Below are 19,245 nucleotides of genomic sequence, written 5' to 3'. Positions count from 1 at the left end.
CAGACACACCGTACCGATCCTGAGGCCCATTGTCATGCCATTCATCCCCCATCACCTCATGTTTCAGCATGATAATGTCGCAAGGATCTGTACACAATTCCTGGAAGCTGAAAATGTCCCAGTTCTTGGCCTGCATATTCACCAGACATGTCACTAATTAAGATGTGGAAGGAGATGTGTCACGCTGCATGAGGCAAATGGTGGTCACATCAGACACTGACTGGTTTTCTGATCCACTCCCCTACTTTTTCTTAAGGTATCTGTGACTAAAAGATGAAATCCATAGATTAGGGCCTAATGAATTTATTTAAATTGACTGATTTCCTTCTATGAACTGTAACTCAGTAAAATCTTTGAAATTGTTGCATGTTGAGTTGATATTTTTCTTTAGTGTACTGTATGTACAGTACAGGCGTGTGTGTGTGTTTGTGTGGTGTGTGTGTGTGTGTGTGGTGTGTGTGTGTGTTTCTTTAGCTCCTCACCTCGTAGTCTAGATCCAGATGGTCAAACTCTCCGTTGGTCCTGAAGTGTTGTGTGTGTGTGTCCAGGGTGAAGTTAACGTTGCGTCGATATCGTTCAATCATCACAGAGTGCCAGTGGTGATCATCCAATAGGCTTCCAGACGTCACAGAGGTGTGGCCCAGGATCGAACCGTACTGGTTACTGCCTGGAGATCACAGGGTTAAACACACACCAGGACAGTGCGCGCGTGTGTGTGTGTGTGTGTGTGTGTGTGTGTGTGTGTGTGTGTGTGTGTGTGTGTGTGTGTGTGTGTGTGAGTGTGTGTGTGTGTGTGTGTGTGTGTGTGTGTTTATTATACCTAGGTTAATCTGCAGGAGGAGTTTGGCCTTGCGTAGCTCTAATGTAATATAGTCTCCTTGCTGTCCCTCTCCATGTAGAATGACTCCTTCACTATCCCACGTTTTAAACTTCAGAGCGATCACATCCTTTATGATCTTCATCTTCTTCACCTGTAGGGAACAAAATAACAACCTCTTTATTTTAGTAGATGAAATATAACAGACAGACTTCTTCAATGACAGTCCTGATGTGTTAGTGTTGGGTTGGAACTAAAGCCTTCTCACCCCAGTAGCTCTCTGGAACTGAACAACGTGGACTGAAGTCGAAGTAAACAGACATGACTACATTAAAAAAACAGGATTTATTCCTTACCTTAAATCGGTACGATATAACTCCCTGTCCATCAAAGTTTATTACGTCTGCCCCTGAGAGAAAGAGGTAGACAGAGAGAGGGGGGAAGGGGTGGTGTAGACAGAGAGAGGGGGAGGGGTGGTGGAGGAGTGCATCAAAAGGATAGGAGATGAGAAGTAGAGAGACGAGAGGGAGGTTAGATCAAATTCACTGCTGTTCCAATTTCACTATCATCTTCACCGTCTGTTTGAGTAGACACAGGAGAGAGAAAGGGAGAGGGAGAGAGAGAGAAAGAGAGAGAGAGAGAAAGAGAGAGAAAGGGAGAGAGAGAGAAAGGGAGAGAGAGAAAGGGAGAGAGAGAGAGAGAGAGAGAGTGTGTGTGTGTGTGTGTGTGTGTGTGTGTGTGTGTGTGTGTGTGTGTGTGTGTGTGTGTGTGTGTGTGTGTGTGTGTGCGTGTGTGCTGTGTGTGTGTGTCACTGCCATATCAGACACAGACAAGTAGACTATATAGAGAGGTTAGATAGGAGAGCCCAGAACTGATTGGATCGCACACACACACACACACACACACACACACACACACACACACACACACACACACACACACACACACACACACACACACACACACACACACACACACACACACACACACACACACATCCTGCACACAAACGACCGTGACAAGCTACTTTAATGGAAATTTAATGGGATAAATTAGTATGCATTAATGGGATAAGATAAATTAACCTGCATTATTGCAGACCAGAAACAGGTCTGGAACCTGCTGGATTACAACATAGAAAAAGGACAAATGCTAATATTCTAACGCTGCTTTGGAAATACATGAAAATAATCCCTTGGAAAAAATGATACAAAATTAGTATCATTATCATGGAGAGATGAGGGCTGGGGGAGAGAGGGTGAGGGAGGGAAGACAGGAGGGAGAGAGGGGTGAGGGAGGTAAGACAGGAGGGAGAGTGGGGTGAGGGAGGGAAGACAGGAGGGAGAGAGGGGTGAGGGAGGTAAGACAGGAGGGAGAGAGGGGTGAGGGAGGGAGGACAGGAGGGAGAGAGGGTGAGGGAGGTAAGACAGGAGGGAGAGAGGGGTGAGGGAGGGAAGACAGGATGTAGAGATCAGATGAGTGTTGTTTCAGTGAAAGGGAGGAGGGAGAAAAGGAGGGAGGGATCAGATGAGGTAAGAGGGAGGGAGGTTGAAAAGCAGGGAAGAGGGAAGGAGGGAAAAGGCAGCGAGGGGAAGGGAGGGATAGATCGATATGATATGAGTGAATGAAAGGGAAGCAGGGATTGAAGGAAGGATGATGGAAGGAGGGATGAAAGGAGGGAGAAATGAAGGGAAAGATGTGTGTTGGCTGAATGAGTGAACGACGGGTAGATGTGTTCTGACAGGAAAATCACCCGAAAGCACCGACGGCTTTCACACACAGACAACAGACTGATGATACATGTCTCCATGCAGTGTGTGTGACTGTCCTAACCCACACCATCACTCACATCTGTCAAACAAACACAATCATTAGAGGAGCACCCCAATCGACTACTATTCCTCTTGCTTTCACTTCAATGGCCTGCAAACAAGCTAAACCGTGTGTGTGTGTGAGAGCCAGTGTGTGTGTGTGTGTGTGTGTGTGTGTGTGTGTGTGTGTGTGTGTGTGTGTGTGTGTGTGAGAGAGAGAGAGAGTGTGAGAGACAGGGTGTGTGGACAGAGAAGCTCATAGAAAAAAGGAATAATCGCTCCACTGGAATGAAAAATGTACGTGTGTCACTTCTAGCAGTAATTTATGCCAAGTCTTAATTGAACATTCCTTATCAAAATCAATTTGGCAGGCTGTAATAGGATGTGGAGGAAAGGCTGATCTGCAGTGTGTGAACTCCTGTGGGGATAAGGGTGTGTGTGTGTGTGTGTGTGTGTGTGTGTGTGTGTGTGTGTGTGTGTGTGTGTGTGTGTGTGTGTGTGTGTGTGTGTGTGTGTGTGTGTGTGCGTGTGTGTGTGTGCGTGTTCCCATGTGTGTTCGGTGTTGACAGTTGATGTATGTAATTCCATCTTCATTTATGTGGTTGATGTAATTAGTTCATAATGAAGACCAGAGCTGATTACAGAGAGATGAGAGATGAGACTCAGACTGACTCATTACCGTAACATCCTAATGATTATCTGGATCCTATGAGCTGTGTAGTGTTTGTGTAGTATTTGTGTAGTGTGTGTGTAATGTGTGTAGTGTGTGTGTGTAGTGTTTGTATAGTGTGTGTGTAGTGTATGTGTAGTGTTTGTGATGTGTGTGTGTAATGTGTGTAGTGTGTGTGTGTAGTGTTTGTGTAGTATTTGTGTAGTGTGTGTGTAGTAGTGTGTGTAGTGTGTGTGTAGTGTGTGTGTAGTGTTTGTGTAGTGTGTGTGTAGTGTCTGTGTAGTGTTTGTGTAGTGTGTGGGTAGTGTTTGTGTTGTGTGTGTGTGTAGTGTGTGTGTAGTGTTTGTGTAGTGTGTGTGTAGTGTTTGTGTGTAGTGTGTGTGTGTGTGTGTGTGTGTGTGTGTGTGTGTGTGTGTGTGTGTGTGTGTGTGTGTGTGTGTAGTATTTGTGTGTAGTGTTGTGTGTAGTGTGTGTGTAGTGTCTGTGTATTTGTGTTGTGTGTGTGTGTGTGTGTAGTGTTTGTGTTGTGTGTGTGTGTGTTTGTGTGTGTAGTGTGTGTAGTGTTTGTACTGTGTGTGTAGTGTGTGTACTAGTGTGTTGTGTTTGTGTAGTGTGTGTGTGTAGTGTTTGTGTAGTGTTTGTAGTGTAGTATGTTGTGTAGTGTGTGTGTAGTGTTTGTGTAGTGTGTGTGTGTGTGTGTAGTGTGTGTGTAGTGTTTGTGTAGTGTTTGTGTAGTGTGTGTAGTATGTGTGTAGTGTGTGTAGTGTGTTGTGTGTAGTGTTTGTGTAGTGTTTGTGTAGTATGTGTGTAGTGTGTATGTAGTATTTGTGTAGTGTGTGTGTAGTGTGTGTGTAGTGTGTGTGTAGTGTGTGTGTAGTGTTTGTGTAGTGTTTGTGTAGTGTGTGTGTGTGTACTGTGTGTGTAGTGTGTGTGTACTGTGTGTGTGTACTGTGTGCAGTGTTTGTGTAGTGTGTGTGTGTGTAGTATGTATGTATGTGTGTAGTGTGTATGTAGTATTTGTGTAGTGTGTGTGTAGTGTGTGTGTAGTGTGTGTGTAGTGTGTGTGTAGTGTTTGTGTATTGTGTGTGTAGTGTGTGTGTAGTGTGTGTGTAGTGTGTGTAGTGTGTGTGTAGTGTTTGTGTAGTATTTGTGTAGTGTGTGTGTAGTGTGTGTGTAGTGTGTGTGTGTGTATGTACTCACAGTAGGAACAGCCGTAGACCTCTATGCGGAGGCCGATGCGTCCCTCTCCACTCCAGTCCAGCGGTACAAAACGCAGCAACCGGCCCACAATGCCTTGCGCCAGGTCGTGTCTTACCACGCTCTCTGTGTTGGAGTTGCCTGAGAACGCCTGCAGAGATACAGAGAGCAGAGGTCACTTGTGTGTGCTTACCAGAACACTTGTCCTTGTAAGCAATTCAATGAAAGGTTAAAACCTTAAGTTTACCTCTCTCTCTCTCTCTCTCTCTCTCTCTCTCTCTCTCTCTCTCTCTCCATCCATCTCCTACCCCATGCCCTCGCTCTCCTCCTCCCACTCCCTCCCTCCCTCCCTCTCAGTCTGTCTGTCCCTCTCTCTCATCCTCTCTCCCTCCCCTCCCCTTCTCTCTCTCTCCCTCCCTGTCTCTCTTCCTCCCTCCGTCTCTCTCTCCCTCCATGTCTCTCTCTCCCTCCCTGTCTTTCTCCCTCCCTCTTTTTCTCTCCCCTCTCTCTCTTTCTCTCTCCCTCCCTCCCCCTTCTCTTCCTCCCTCCCCTTCTCTCTCTCCCTCCCCTTCTCTCTCCCTCCCTCTCTCTCTCCCTCCCTCTCTTTCTCCCTCCCTCTCTCTCTTCCTCCCTCCCTCTCTCTCTTCCTCCCTCCTTCTCTCTCTCTCCCTCACCTTCTCTCTCTCCCTCCCTCTCTCTCTCTCTCTCCCTCACCATCTCTCGCCAGCAGAAAGGATGAAGTTTTCTATTGTACCTCACCAGAGAAAGAAAATGTAAAAATTAAAGTATTCTCTTGGCTGTCTGCTTTATCTGTGGTAGTTAAGTCCTGTTTTAATTTCTTTACAATAGGATGAGCCTTAGAGGAATATATTGGTTCATGCTCCCATCTTGCTAAAGAAGGAACAAGAGAAGAAACCCTCTGCCCTATCAGCATATGCTGAGGAGCGAGGGCCAGAGAGAGAGAGAGAGAGAGAGAGAGAGAGAGAGAGAAAGGCGAAGGGCAGAGGGGAACAGGTTACGTCGTTTCAAACATCCGGCTCTGAAATAGGTTACGTCAGTTCGAAGACCGGCTCTGAAACAGGTTATATCGTTTCACACACCCGGCTCTGAAAGAGGTTACGTCGTTTCAAAGACCGGCTCTGAAACAGGTTATGTCGTTTCAAAGACCCGCTCTGAAACAGGTTATGACGTTTCAAACACTGTCTCTAAAACAGGTAATGTCGTTTCACACACCCGGCTCTGAAACAGGTTACGTCGTTTCAAACACCGGCTCTGAAACAGGTTATGTCGTTTCAAAGACCGGCTCTGAAACAGGTTATGTCGTTTCAAAGACCGGCTCTGAAACAGGTTATGACGTTTCAAACGCTGTCTCTAAAACAGGTAATGTCGTTTCACACACCCGGCTCTGAAACAGGTAATGTCGTTTCACACAAACGGGCCTGAAACAGGTTATATCGTTTCAAACACTGTCTCTGAAACAGGTAATGTCGTTTCACACAAACGGGCCTGAAACAGGTTATGACGTTTCAAACACTGTCTCTGAAACAGGTAATGTCGTTTCACACTAACGGGCCTGAAACAGGTTATATCGTTTCACACAAACGGGCCTGAAACAGGTTATGACATTTCAAACACCCGGCTCTGAAACATGTCGTTTCGGCGACAGGTGTTATGTTGTTGGACTCAACGGAGCAGACTTTGGGAGTTATTGTTTAAAGTCAAGTATGACAACAGACTGTATACAGCTTATGTTAGTATGGGTATGTGGGGATGAGGGTCATAAGAGACATGCTTGCCCGAAAAGGGAGGGGCGCAGGTGGTCCTCGGCAGCTATTCTCCCAGGCAGTGGAGGGAGGAGAAGCCTGGTACTACTGATGGGGTGCAAGTGGTTAGTGTTGAGAGGGATGTGGTAGAGGGGAGTCAGGGGTCTGTGGCCTCAGTTGAGGAGGATCAGGAGAAGGATATGATTATATCTGATATCTCTGTTGATATGATAGATGCTGGCGGTGACTCAATTTACAATCTAAATTACGTACAGTTGAAGTCGTAAGTTTACATACACCTTCGCCAAATACATTTAAACACAGTTTTTCACAATTGCTAACATTTAATCCTAGTAAAAAATCCCTGTCTCAGGTCAGTTAGATCTATCACTTTATTTTAATAACGTGAAATGTCAGAATAATAGTAGAGAGAATTATTTATTCCAGCTTTTATTTCTTTCATCACATTCCCAGTGGGTCAAAAGTTTACATACACTCAATTAGTATTTGGTAACATTGCCTTTAAGTTGTTTAACTTGGGTCATACGTTTCAGGTAGCCTTCCACAAGCTTCCCACAAAAAGTTGGGTGCATTTTGGCCCATTCCTCCTGACAGAGCTGGTGTAACTGAGTCAGGTTTGTAGGCCTCCTTGCTGGCCCACACATTTTCTATAGGATTGAAGTCAGGGCTTTGTGATGGACACTCCAATACCTTGACTTTGTTGTCCTTAAGCCATTTTGCCACAACTTTGGAAGTATGCTTGGGGTCATTGTCCATTTGGAAGACCCATTTGCGACCAAGCTTTAACTTCCTGACTGATGTCTTGAGATGTTGCTTCAGTATATCCACATAATTTTCCCACCTCATGATGCCATCAATTTTTTGAAGTGCACCAGTCCCTCCCGCAGCAAAGCACCCCCACAACATGATGCTGCCACCCCCGTGCTTCACGGTTGGGATGGTGTTCTTCGGCTTGCAAGTGTCCCCCTTTTCCCTACAACAATGGTCATTATGGCCAAACAGTTCTATTTCTGTTTCATCAGACCAGAGGACATTTCTCCAAAAAGTACGATCTTTGTCCCCATGTGCAGTTGCAAACCGTAGTCTGGCCCTTTTATGGCAGTTTGGAGCAGTGGCTTCGTCCTTGCTGAGCGGGCATTCAGGTTATGTCGATATAGGACTTGTTTTACTGTGGATATAAATAATTGTGTACCTGTTTCCTCCAGCATCTTCACAAGGTCCTTTGCTGTTGTTCTGGTATTTCATTTGCACTTTTCGCACCAATGTACGTTCATCTCTAGGAGACAGAACGCGTCTCCTTCCTGAGCGGTATGATGGCTGCGTGGTCCCATGGTGTTTATACTGGCATACTATTATTTGTACATATGAACGTGGTACCTTCAGGCATTTGGAAATTGCTCCAAAGGATGAACCAGACTTGTGGAGGTCTACATTTTTTTCTGAGGTCTTGGCTGATTTCTTTTTGAAGGTAGGCTTTGAAATACATCCACAGGCATGACAGGTTCCAAGGTTCCAAGCTGTTTAAAGGCACAGTCAACTTAGTGTATGTAAACTTCTGACCCACTGGAATTGTGATACAGTGAATTATAAGTTAAATAATCGGTCTGTAAACAATTGTTGGACAAATTACTTGTGTCATGCACAAAGTAGATGTCCTAACCGACTTACCAAAACAATAGTTTGTTCACAAGAAATGTGTGGAGTGGTTGAAAAACGAGTTTTAATGACTCCAACATAAGTGTATGTAAACTTCCCACTTCAACTGTAAATAACTTCCTTGACCAATCTGTTAAATTGTTTTTAATGTTGATATGTTTGTGAGGTCAGCTGTGATGTTACAGAAGACGATGGGGTTCGACCAGCTGAGTGTGAAGAAGCATTTCCGCTTGAGGAAATGTGTTACTGCTGTCACGGCAGCAAAAGGTTGTGGGAAATGTGGGAAGGTTCAGAGAAAAATAAAACAATGATGATGATCATGCCTCATAAGGTGTTTTCTTTCTCTTTGTCTGGTTTCTCTGTGGTTTCTTCTGCTTTTCTTTTCTCTTTTCTATATGGAGGTACTAAGGGTAGGTTCTTTCAATATTAATGGGGGAAGGGACAGGAATAAGAGGGCTTGGGTATTAGAAGTAATAAAACAGAAAAGGCTTAATGTACTTTTCCTACAGGAGACATAGTGATGAGGCTAAAGAGGTTGACTGGGGAATGTGGTGAGAGGGGCAGCATATACTCAGTCACAGTACTAATTTCAGTGCTGGGGTGGCAATTTTGTTTTCCTCGGGCTTAGGGGTGACTGTAGTATCAACAACAGAGATTGTCAAGGGTCGGATTTTATTGGTCAAGGCAGATGTTATGTATTTATTTGAATGTTTATGCTCCTAATGAGGGTACAGAGCGTATTGCTGTATTTGATCAAATAAAGGAAACCTGAAGACAGTGTGACCAAGAGGGGTGATTGGTTTTAGGGCCTCATGTATGGTGAAGATAGGTCGGTGGTTTGAGTTACCCCGTTGGACGGGGATGGGGCATCGGGCAGGGATGCCCAATTTCAGGGCATTTATATTGTCTGGCAATTGAACCAATGCATTGTTTTTTAAGAGCGAGGCTTACTGGTTTCTCTGTGCCAGGGGTAATGAAGGGTCCCACGATAGCACTGTCTGAGTATGCAGATGACATGCCAGTTTTAATTACAGGGGGTGAGGATGTTGAGGTTCTCTCAAACGCTTTAAAGGTGTATGAGGGGGCCTCCTCAGCTAGAGTTAGTTGGGAAAAGAGTGAATCACTGTGGGCAGGTCAGCTTCAGATTGGGTCTGCTACACGCTTACTAGGGGGGCTTCAGTGGGGCAGAGATGGGATGAAGACGTTGCGGGTTATTCTAGGCTCCAATGTCTTTAAAAAATAACTGGGAGGGTGTAGTGAAGAAGGTGTTTGCCAGATTGTCTAGGTGGAAATGAGTGCTACCCCAGCTGTCTTATAGGGGAAGGGTGCCAGTAGCCAATAATTTTGCTGCCTCTACCCTGTGGCACAGACTAATGATTTTACAGCATCAGAGGACCCTTGTCAATTTCTTCTGGTCTGGACAACATTGGATTAAAGATGCAGCCCTGTACCTGCCACTGCACGAGGGTGGACAAGGTCTGGTGGACATTTCTTTCCAGGATCATGGCTTTCTGGCTTCAAACAGCCCAGAGACTGTTGTACTGTGACAGTTCTAGCTGGGTCAACACAGCCTATACATTGGTGAGGAGAATGGGCTGTTTGGGCTAAGACAAACAGCTAGAAAGCTAGAAAGGGTGATTTGTCTGGCTTGACTCCATTTTATGAGTCTGTATGCAGGCTTGGAGAGTTCTTGTCAAGTCCCGTAAGGCCGGCACGCCACCAGGGATGTGACTTTTTGAAGAGCCTCTTTTTTACAACACTGCCATCCAGTCCTGTGCTGTGGGTTCAGCCAGCCTACGTTCATGCCTGTTAGGTGTGGGGTGTACCAAGATGGGTAATCGGAGCAGATCGTTGGAGGAGCTGGGAGAAAGAGCGGGATCCGAACATCTCGCCTACTGAGGAAGGTCGCAGCTGTCTGCGATTCCTTGCCAGTACTTCATCGGCAGTTTGTGACTGAAAGTTCCAACTCTGATCGGTGGATACTTCCAACTCTTATCGGTTCCCAACGCTGAATGTTAGTGGACAGGGGTCATCCGAGGAGGACGTGGGGATGCTGCTTTCCTTCCATACCCCGGAGCTGGGGGAGTTTAAGGATGCTGCTTTCCTTCCATACCCCGGAGCTGGGGGAGTTCAAGGATGCTGCTTTCCTTCCATACCCCGGAGCTGGGGGAGTTCAAGGATGCTGCTTTCCTTCCATACCCCGGAGCTGGGGGAGTTCAAGGTCGTGGGAAAGAAGGTCATGTACATAATATGTGTAAAAGAGTCCGGTGCTTCTTCCCTGGAAGGGGTCAAATCAACGAGGTGGGTGGGTGTGTTTGGTCCAGCTGCCTCCCCAAAAGGCTGTTGGCAGTCTTTATATAAACTGCCTATTGATTAGAGGACAGCTGACCTCCAATGGAGGATAATACATGGAGCCATAGCCACCAATATGCATCTGGTACATCTGGATCCTACTGTTGGGGAGGGGTGTCCATTCTGTGTCTGGTACACCTGGATCCTACTGTTGGGGAGGGGTGTCCATTATGCATCTGGTACATCTGGATCCTACTGTTAGGGAGGGGTGTCCATTCTGTGTCTGGTACACCTGGATCCTACTGTTGGGGAAGGGTGTCCATTCTGCATCTGGTACACCTGGATCCTACTGTTGGGGAAGGGTGTCCATTCTGCATCTGGTACACCTGGATCCTACTGTTGGGGAGGGGTGTCCATTATGTATCTGGTACACCTGGATCCTCCTGTTGGGGAGGGGTGTCCATTATGCATCTGGTACATCTGAATCCTACTGTTGGGGAGGGGTGTCCATTCTGTGTCTGGTACATCTGGATCCTACTGTTGGGGAAGGGTGTCCATTCTGTGCTGAGTCTGAAACTCTACCACATCTGTTCTTACAGTGTCAGTGACCTGATCACTAGCTGGTTCTCAGCTCTGGGAGAGGTTCTCTCTTCCCAACTGTTATTATTTGGGCCGAAGTACAGGTTTAGTAAAGAAGGGGTGTAGTTATTTTGCTTAATTTTGTGTCAGGGGCAGCTAAAATAGCAATATGGAAGACACGATTAGAACAGTTTTCGGGGACAGGGGTCTGTGGACGTGGTGGCAGCGAGACTGAGGGTTGAGTTTGCCAATTACAAACTGGTTAATAACATTGGACTGTTTATGAGTATATGGGGAATTCAGAGGTTGTTGTGTTTAGTTACTGTGGAGGAAGATTTGGTGTTTTGTTTTTAATTGATGTTTAACCATGTTTTTGTTTGTTTGGGTGTTTATTGTGTTGTGGATTCCCAGACCCAGTAAAGGTTTTTTAAACCTCAAAAACTATCTCTCTCTCTTATGCTCTCTCCCTCTCTCTCTCTATATCCCTTTCTCTCTGTCTCTCTCTCTGTCTCTCTCTATCCCTTTCTCTCTCTGTCTCTCTCTATCCCTTTCTCTCTCCCTCTTTCCCTCACTTCCTCTCCCCCTCTCTCTCTATCCATCTCTCGCCCTCTCACTCTCCCTCTCTCTCAATTAAATTCAATTGACTTTATTGACATGGCAAGTTCATTATTACTTACATTTTCAAAGTATACATATCGAAGAAAAAAATAAGAAGATATATATATATATATATATATATATATATGTTTATCCATAAAAAACATATATATATTTATATATACGTAAATAAATGGTGGGACCAACAGCAATAATAGTAGTAGTAGTGGACATGGGATTACCATTAACAACAACTACAACAACAATATTAATGAGAACAACAATACATTAAAGCAACGGTAGTAGACCAGTGTCAACATGACTGAGAAGACACATGACCTGGTAGTGGACCAGTGTCAACATGGCTGAGAAGACACATGACCTGGTAGTGGACCAGTGTCAACATGACTGAGAAGACACATGACCTGGTAGTGGACCAGTGTCAACATAACTGAGAAGACACATGACCTGGTAGTGGACCAGTGTCAACATGACTGAGAAGACACATGACCTGGTAGTGGACCAGTGTCAACATGACTGAAGACATGACCTGGTAAATGGACCAGTGTCAACATGACTGAATGAAGCACAAGACCTGGTAGTGGACCAGGCTGTCAACATGACTGACAAAGACACAAGACCTGGATAGTAGACCAGTTCATTAAGCCATGACTGAAGACAATGACCTGGTAGTGGACCAGTGTCAACATGACTGAGAAGATCACAGACCTGATTTAGACCAGTGTCAACATTACTGAGAAGACACATGACCTGGTAGTGGACCAGTGTCAACATGACTGGAAGACACATGACCTGGTAGTAAACCAGTGTCAATTATGACTGAAAGACACATGACCTGGTAGTGGACCAGTGTCAAATGACTGAGAAGACACATGACCTGGTAGTAGACCAGTGTCACACTCATTAGAAGACACATGACCTGGTAACATCACAATTACAATTCAAATGACTTAATTCACATCTGGTAGTGGACCAAAAATGACTGACAGTTGACCTGGTAATTACCAGTGTCAACATGACATTTTTTAATTGACAATGACCTGGTGCAGTGGACCAGTGTCAACTTGACTGAGAAGACTCCATGACACTGGTAGTGGACCAGTTTCATATTTTTTACTGAAAACAAGACAAATGACCAAGGTAATGGACCAGTGTCAACATCCATTAAAGACACATGACCTGGTATGTGGACCAGTGTCAAGATTATGACTGAGAAGACACAATGGACATGGTAGTGGACCAAAATCAAATGACTGAAGAACATGACATGGTAGTGGACCAGTGTCAACCCTGACTAATATTTAACAAATGCACAAGCATATGGACCAGTGTCAGAAGGTGCCTGAGACACATGTCTGTACTGTTTTAGACCAGTGAAAAAGAATACCCTGAGACAAGGCACGGACCTGGGTCACCAGTGTCAACTTGACTGAGAGACAGAAAGACATGACCTTGGAGCTAAATAAAGGCAGGCCCGTCTTAGAGGGATCCCTGGGGGGAAAGAGACATGCATAGGTTCCTCCCAAGATGCCACCCGCTTCATTCAAGGTATGTCCTTCCATCTCTACATGGGATACAGACCACATTCATATTGAATCAATTTGGACATCTGACTTTGGTTTACCTATTGCCTTGCAGTGCCTCAGGTTGTGTTCCTGTTAGGACACCAGCACAAGCAAACGACTGCTGATCCATTTTGAGTACTCCATCAAATATTTGATTCTTTCATAATCTTTTATAGTTTCAATTCTTTGAATTGATTAAATTTTGATAGGGTGAAATATTCCTTAGTGCAGCAGTAACAGCACATGTGTAATATGGAAATGCAGCTCTGTCCATCTCTCTGGATTCCAGAAGGCATGAGGTATCATGTTAAGACTGTGAAAGTACTATTTACTCTCTCTCTATCCTCATCAAAATCAAAAAATCTAATTTCTTTTACAAGACCCAGATGCTATACAGTGGGAAAACCAGCCTGGCAACATAGTGCATATTAAAAAAGGACACCACATCCTGCCAAAGCCAGCTGCGCTAATTGTATATGTTCAGAGCTCACAAGCTATCAGAAAGTTGTATGGCAACCACCTCCAATTTTGAAATAGAACTGGCAGACATTACAAATTACAAGAAGAAAATCATAAATCTTGCACTGGAGTCCAAATAAAAAAGAGGACAATTAAAAAACTGGACCTTGAAATAAAAAAATGAGAGGGAGGTGAGATATTCCTTCAATGTACACTGTATGCTAACTGTAACACAAATGTAGAGAATCATTATTTTTCTTTCCTCCCCAGCTAAGAAGATGACACAGCTCAAAATAAAAAAATAGGTATATTCTGATCAAGTGAGCCATGACATACTGAGCTCTTATTGTGAGCACACAGGACGTGCCATCTTTCAAGGATTTTTGACCTTTCCCAGCAATCAGTACAACCAAGTCATCGTTTCCTAAGGCATCGCCCTCTTTGCCCACCCCCAGCACCTGGTGGGCCAGCCTTATGAAGGCCCAAAATTGTGTGTTCCTTTCTGCTTGACAATGGCATGCCCATTCGGAGATGTGGTGGATGAAGAAGCACTTGTGCTGAGGAGAGCCTTCAGGCTGGAAAGGGTCTTCAGGGGAGGTTGGACCACTTCCTTCCCTGATGACCATCTATATGAAAGATACAGGTTTTCTGCAGATGGCATCAGGTATCTATGCAGACTAAAAGGTCCCAGGATTAAGCACTTCCCTGCAAGGAGCCATGCACTGAGTGTGGAGCAAATGGTTTGTACATGGATCCTTGCGCTGTTGGGCTAGTGGAGCCTTCCTGTACTCAGTGGGGGATGCAGAACAGCTGAACAAGGCCACAATTTGTCCAATAAGGATCTGTGTGTCTGGCTATCAAAGCATTGGGGAGATGTCCATTCTTCCCTGGCCACAGAAGACTCTGTGACATCAAAGAGGAGTTCTATAGGATTGCAGGTAAGAGGATCTACAAATTACAGGACAACTGTTAACACATAGTACCTGGATCCTACTGTTGTGGACAGGTTTCCCCATTCTGTCATTGGTGCAGTGGACTCACACACATAAGGATAAAGCCCCTGCAGGTGCCCATGAGGCCTATTTTGTGAAGGGGTGTCCTTTCACAGCGTTAATGTTCAGGTGAACATAACTTTTTGATATTGTCCATTGGAACACTCTGTTGCCAGTGATGTACATTGATTGTGTAATATTCCTCATCTTATGATTTCAGATGGTCTGCAATCTGCTGACTGTGTGAAACTCTAGCAATCTGTTCTTAAATGTGTCAGTCCATGACTCCAGAATCTTCTCGGGCTCTGAAATCTATCACAAGGTAAGCCACACAACCCCTATTTATAACCATCATGGCTGTGTCAAGAATATCACTGTGTTTATGAGGTAGCTAATGATGAGATTTTGTGTTGACAGGTGAATTCTCTGGTGTGTTGCTGGGAGACAGGGGTATGGCTGCCAGCCTTTTCTCCTGACACCTTTCACAGACCCCCAGGAAGCACAGTTTGCCCATGCCAGGACCAGGGCCAGAGTTGAAATGACCTTTGGCCTCCTGAAGGCACGATTTCACTGCCTTTTTTAATTGATGTTCAGCCCTGTTAGGGCATGTGTTTACTGTGTTGTGCTGTCCTCCCAGTAAAGGCCTGCCTGAAAAGGAGATCCCCCTTATGCCACCAGCCATGGACTCTCTCAATCCCAATCTTCCCTGTCTCTCTCTCTGTCTCTCTGCTGAGGGACCAATCTCTGTCTGAATTATTTTAGTTAGTATGTGTGCTTTCAATTTTGGTTAAATATGTCCTGCGGTGGCAGAGGAATTTCCCTTTTTTAAATTCAATTGACTTTTTGACATGGCCTCATTATGATGTTTGTGCGGTATACTGTCGTGAAAAAAATAAGAAGATACAAGGCTGCAGGGAAATGGCTACTGCATCCATTCATTTGTCTGTTCAGTTGATGTGTATGGATTTGTCCTGCATTTATTTTAATGCAGACATGCAGGGTGTGTTATATACAGACCTTTGAATGTGTATGTATCATTTTGTATAATATGCAACATGATTCTGTGCTTTCCATCTTGTAGAGTCACTGTGACTTCAGTTTCAAAGGAGCTGATGGTTTACCTGCTTTGTTTTGTGGACCTTATTCAATAAAGGAACATAATGTTACACATTGTGTTTTTATATTCATATGGAATGTGTATTTGTTTATATGACAGATACTAGTGGCCACACTGAAGAAAAACTGATAAAGTCATAAATTTATGAGGCTGGTTCTTTCTGCAGAAAAGCTACATATTGTTTTGGACAGTTTTGATACTTATGACAATGTGATACTTAATATTCTGGCACATCAGCATGTCTTTGTTTATGAAACCATACTGAAGTACAAGTGTCAACATGAAATGCCCCATGATCTGTCATTTTAACAACTGTCAACATGACTCCTTTAAAACAACTGGTTACAATATTATGACTTGTGTTTTTTGACCTCTGTGGCCCAATATTCTATCATTTTATATAAGCCTTATAGTCTATGGGAAACTGTAAATTATCTAATGATAGCAACATCATCTAAAAATCATTTTTATCAAAATCATTGAAATTAATGATCACAAACGTTTAAATAATAACAGTGGGTCTAGTTATATGTGATAACAATGTATAGTGAGCAGTGAAATAACTGATGACCTGGTTTCCATTTGTCAACATGACTGCTGACTGACATTAGGGATGAGATTAAATAGATCCTGGAATTTGACCTGGTCTGGACCAGGCTCAGCTCCACTGAGAATAAATCTCCATGGTAATTTATACCATAACATATCCTCCTGCCCCTATCCATCTTTAGTGCACCAGTTCGGATCAATTGAGCCAGGATCACCAAGATATCCTGGACCAATCCAACATATCTAGTTTTGTGCAACAGGCCCTGGTAGTGGACCAGTGTCAACATGACTGAGAAGACACATGACCTGGTAGTGGACCAGTGTCAACATGACTGAGAAGACACATGACCTGGTAGTGGACCAGTGTCAACATGACTGAGAAGACACATGACCTGGTAGTGGACCAGTGTCAACATGACTGAGAAGACACATGACCTGGTAGTGGACCAGTGTCAACATGACTGAGAAGACACATGACCTGGTAGTGGACCAGTGTCAACATGACTGAGAAGACACATGACCTGGTATGAAAGACAAAACAAAACAAGATGGGAAATATTATCGACATTACATTGGACTTTTCACTGGCTGTCCCTCAGGTTGTGGCAGGAGGACACATATTTGGCTGCCAAAACTGCACATTTTGGCTTTTCACCCAATAAATATTTGATTCTTTCTTCATCTTTTATAGTTTCAGATTCTTTGTATTGAATTATAATTTTGGGAAAGAAATAATCTCTTAGGTCTGAGTATTGGTAACAGTGTAATAGGAAATGCAGCTCTGTCTCTACCTCTCCCCTCTCCCCTCTCTCTCTCTCTCCCCCTCTCTCCCTCTCTCTCTATCCCCTCTCCCTCTCTCTCTCTCTCTCTCTCTCTCTCTCTCTCTCAATTCAATTCAATTCAAGGGCTTTATTGGCATGGGAAACATGTGTTAACATTGCCAAAGCAAGTGAGGTAGATAATATATGAAGTGAAATAAACAATAAAAATTAACAGTAAACATTACACATACAGAAGTTTCAAAACAATAAAGACATTACAAATGTCATATTATATATATATATATACAGTCTTTTAACAATGTACAAATGGTTAAAGGACACAAGATAAAATAAATAAGCATAAATATGGGATGTATTTACAATGGTGTGTGTTCTTTACTGGTTGCCCTTTTCTCGTGGCAACAGGTCACAAATCTTGCTGCTGTGATGGCACACTGTGGAATTTCACCCAGTAGATATGGGAGTTTATCAAAATTGGATTTGTTTTCGAATTCTTTGTGGATCTGTGTTATCTGAGGGAAATATGTCTCTCTAATATGGTCATACATTGGGCAGGAGGTTAGGAAGTGGAGCTCAGTTTCCACCTCATTTTGTGGGCAGTGAGCACATAGCCTGTCTTCTCTTGAGAGCCATGTCTGCCTACGGCGGCCTTTCTCAATAGCAAGGCTATGCTCACTGAGTCTGTACATAGTCAAAGCTTTCCTTAATTTTGGGTCAGTCACAGTGGTCAGGTATTCCGCCGCGGTGTACTCTCTGTGTAGGGACAAATAGCATTCTAGGACAGGGTAAGGGACAGGGACAGGGTAAGGGACAGAGACAGGGTAAGGGACAAGGACAGGGACAGGGTAAGGGACAGGGTAAGGGACAGGGACAGGGTAAGGGACAGGGTAAGGGACAGGGTAAGGGACAGAGACAGGGTAAGGGACAGAGACAGGGTAAGGGACAGGGACAGGGTAAGGGACAGGGTAAGGGACAGGGTAAGGGACAGAGACAGGGTAAGGGACAGGGTAAGGGACAGGGTAAGGGACAGAGACAGGGTAAGGGACAGGGTAAGGGACAGGGTAAGGGACAGAGACAGGGTAAGGGACAGAGACAGGGTAAGGGACAGGGTAAGGGACAGGGACAGGGTAAGGGACAGGGTAAGGGACAGAGACAGGGTAAGGGACAGGGACAGGGTAAGGGACAGGGTAAGGGACAGGGACAGGGTAAGGGACAGGGACAGCGTAAGGGACAGGGTAAGGGACAGGGTAAGGGACAGAGACAGGGTAAGGGACAGAGACAGGGTAAGGGACAGGGTAAGGGACAGAGACAGGGATGGGGACAGGGTAAGGGGCAGGGTAAGGGACAGGGTAAGGGACAGGGACAGGGTAAGGGACAGGGTAAGGGACAGGGACAGGGTAAGGGACAGAGACAGGGTAAGGGACAGGGTAAGGGACAGGGTAAGGGACAGAGACAGGGATGGGGACAGGGTAAGGGACAGGGATGGGGACAGGGTAAGGGACAGGGACAGGGACAGGGTAAGGGACAGGGTAAGGGACAGGGTAAGGGGCAGGGTAAGGGACAGGGACAGGGTAAGGGACAGGGACGGGGACAGGGTAAGGGGTAAGAGACAGGGACGGGGACAGTGACAGGGATGGGGACAGGGTAAGGGACAGGGATGGGGACAAGGACAGGGATGGGGACAGGGACGGGGACAGGGTAAGGGACAGGGATGGGGACAGGGTAAGGGACAGGGACAGTGACAGGGACGGGGACAGGGTAAGGGACAGGGACGGGGACAGGGTAAGGGACAGGGTAAGGGACAGAGACAGGGACGGGGACAGGGTAAGGGACAGGGGCGGGGACAGGGACAGGGTAAGGGACAGGGAAACAGGGACAGGGACAGCGTAAGGGACAGGGAGGGGTAAGGGACAGGGACAGGGTAAGGGACAGGGATGGGGACAGGGTAAGGGACAGGGACGGGGACAGGGTAAGGGACAGGGATGGGGAAAGGGTAAGGGACAGGGACAGGGATGGGGACAGGGACAGTGACAGGGACGGGGACAGGGTAAGGGACAGGGATGGGGACAGGGTAAGGGACAGGGACAGGGACAGTGACAGGGATGGGGACAGGGACAGTGACAGGCACGGGGACAGGGATGGGGACAGGGTAAGGGACAGGGATGGGGACAGGGACAGGGATGGGGACAGGGTAAGGGACAGGGATGGGGACAGGGTAAGGGACAGGGACAGGGTAAGGGGCAGGGTAAGGGACAGGTACAGGGATGGGGACAGGGTAAGGGACAGGGACAGGGTAAGGGACAGGGTAAGGGACAGGGTAAGGGGCAGGGTAAGGGACAGGGACAGGGTAAGGGACA

The 19,245-nt window shown here is 45.6% G+C and overlaps 1 protein-coding gene across 1 annotated transcript in view; it reads right to left on the bottom strand.

The window, feature by feature from the left end:
• LOC115122646 (contactin-associated protein-like 2) overlaps positions 1 to 19,245 on the bottom strand; it is a 52,812-nt gene that overhangs the window by 18,517 nt on the left and 15,050 nt on the right. The window contains exons 4-7 of the mRNA XM_065019052.1: positions 4,499 to 4,646; positions 1,174 to 1,226; positions 821 to 971; positions 483 to 667 (exon numbers count right to left, since the gene is read on the bottom strand). Of these exons, the coding sequence (XP_064875124.1) occupies positions 483 to 667; positions 821 to 971; positions 1,174 to 1,226; positions 4,499 to 4,646 (537 nt within the window). The remainder of the gene's footprint in view (positions 1 to 482; positions 668 to 820; positions 972 to 1,173; positions 1,227 to 4,498; positions 4,647 to 19,245) is intronic.

The sequence above is a fragment of the Oncorhynchus nerka genome, linkage group LG6 (genome assembly GCF_034236695.1).
Source record: "Oncorhynchus nerka isolate Pitt River linkage group LG6, Oner_Uvic_2.0, whole genome shotgun sequence".
Classification (NCBI taxonomy): domain Eukaryota; kingdom Metazoa; phylum Chordata; class Actinopteri; order Salmoniformes; family Salmonidae; genus Oncorhynchus; species Oncorhynchus nerka.
Note: the sequence above shows the minus strand (reverse complement) of the source record. Positions and strands in the feature narration are given on the sequence as shown.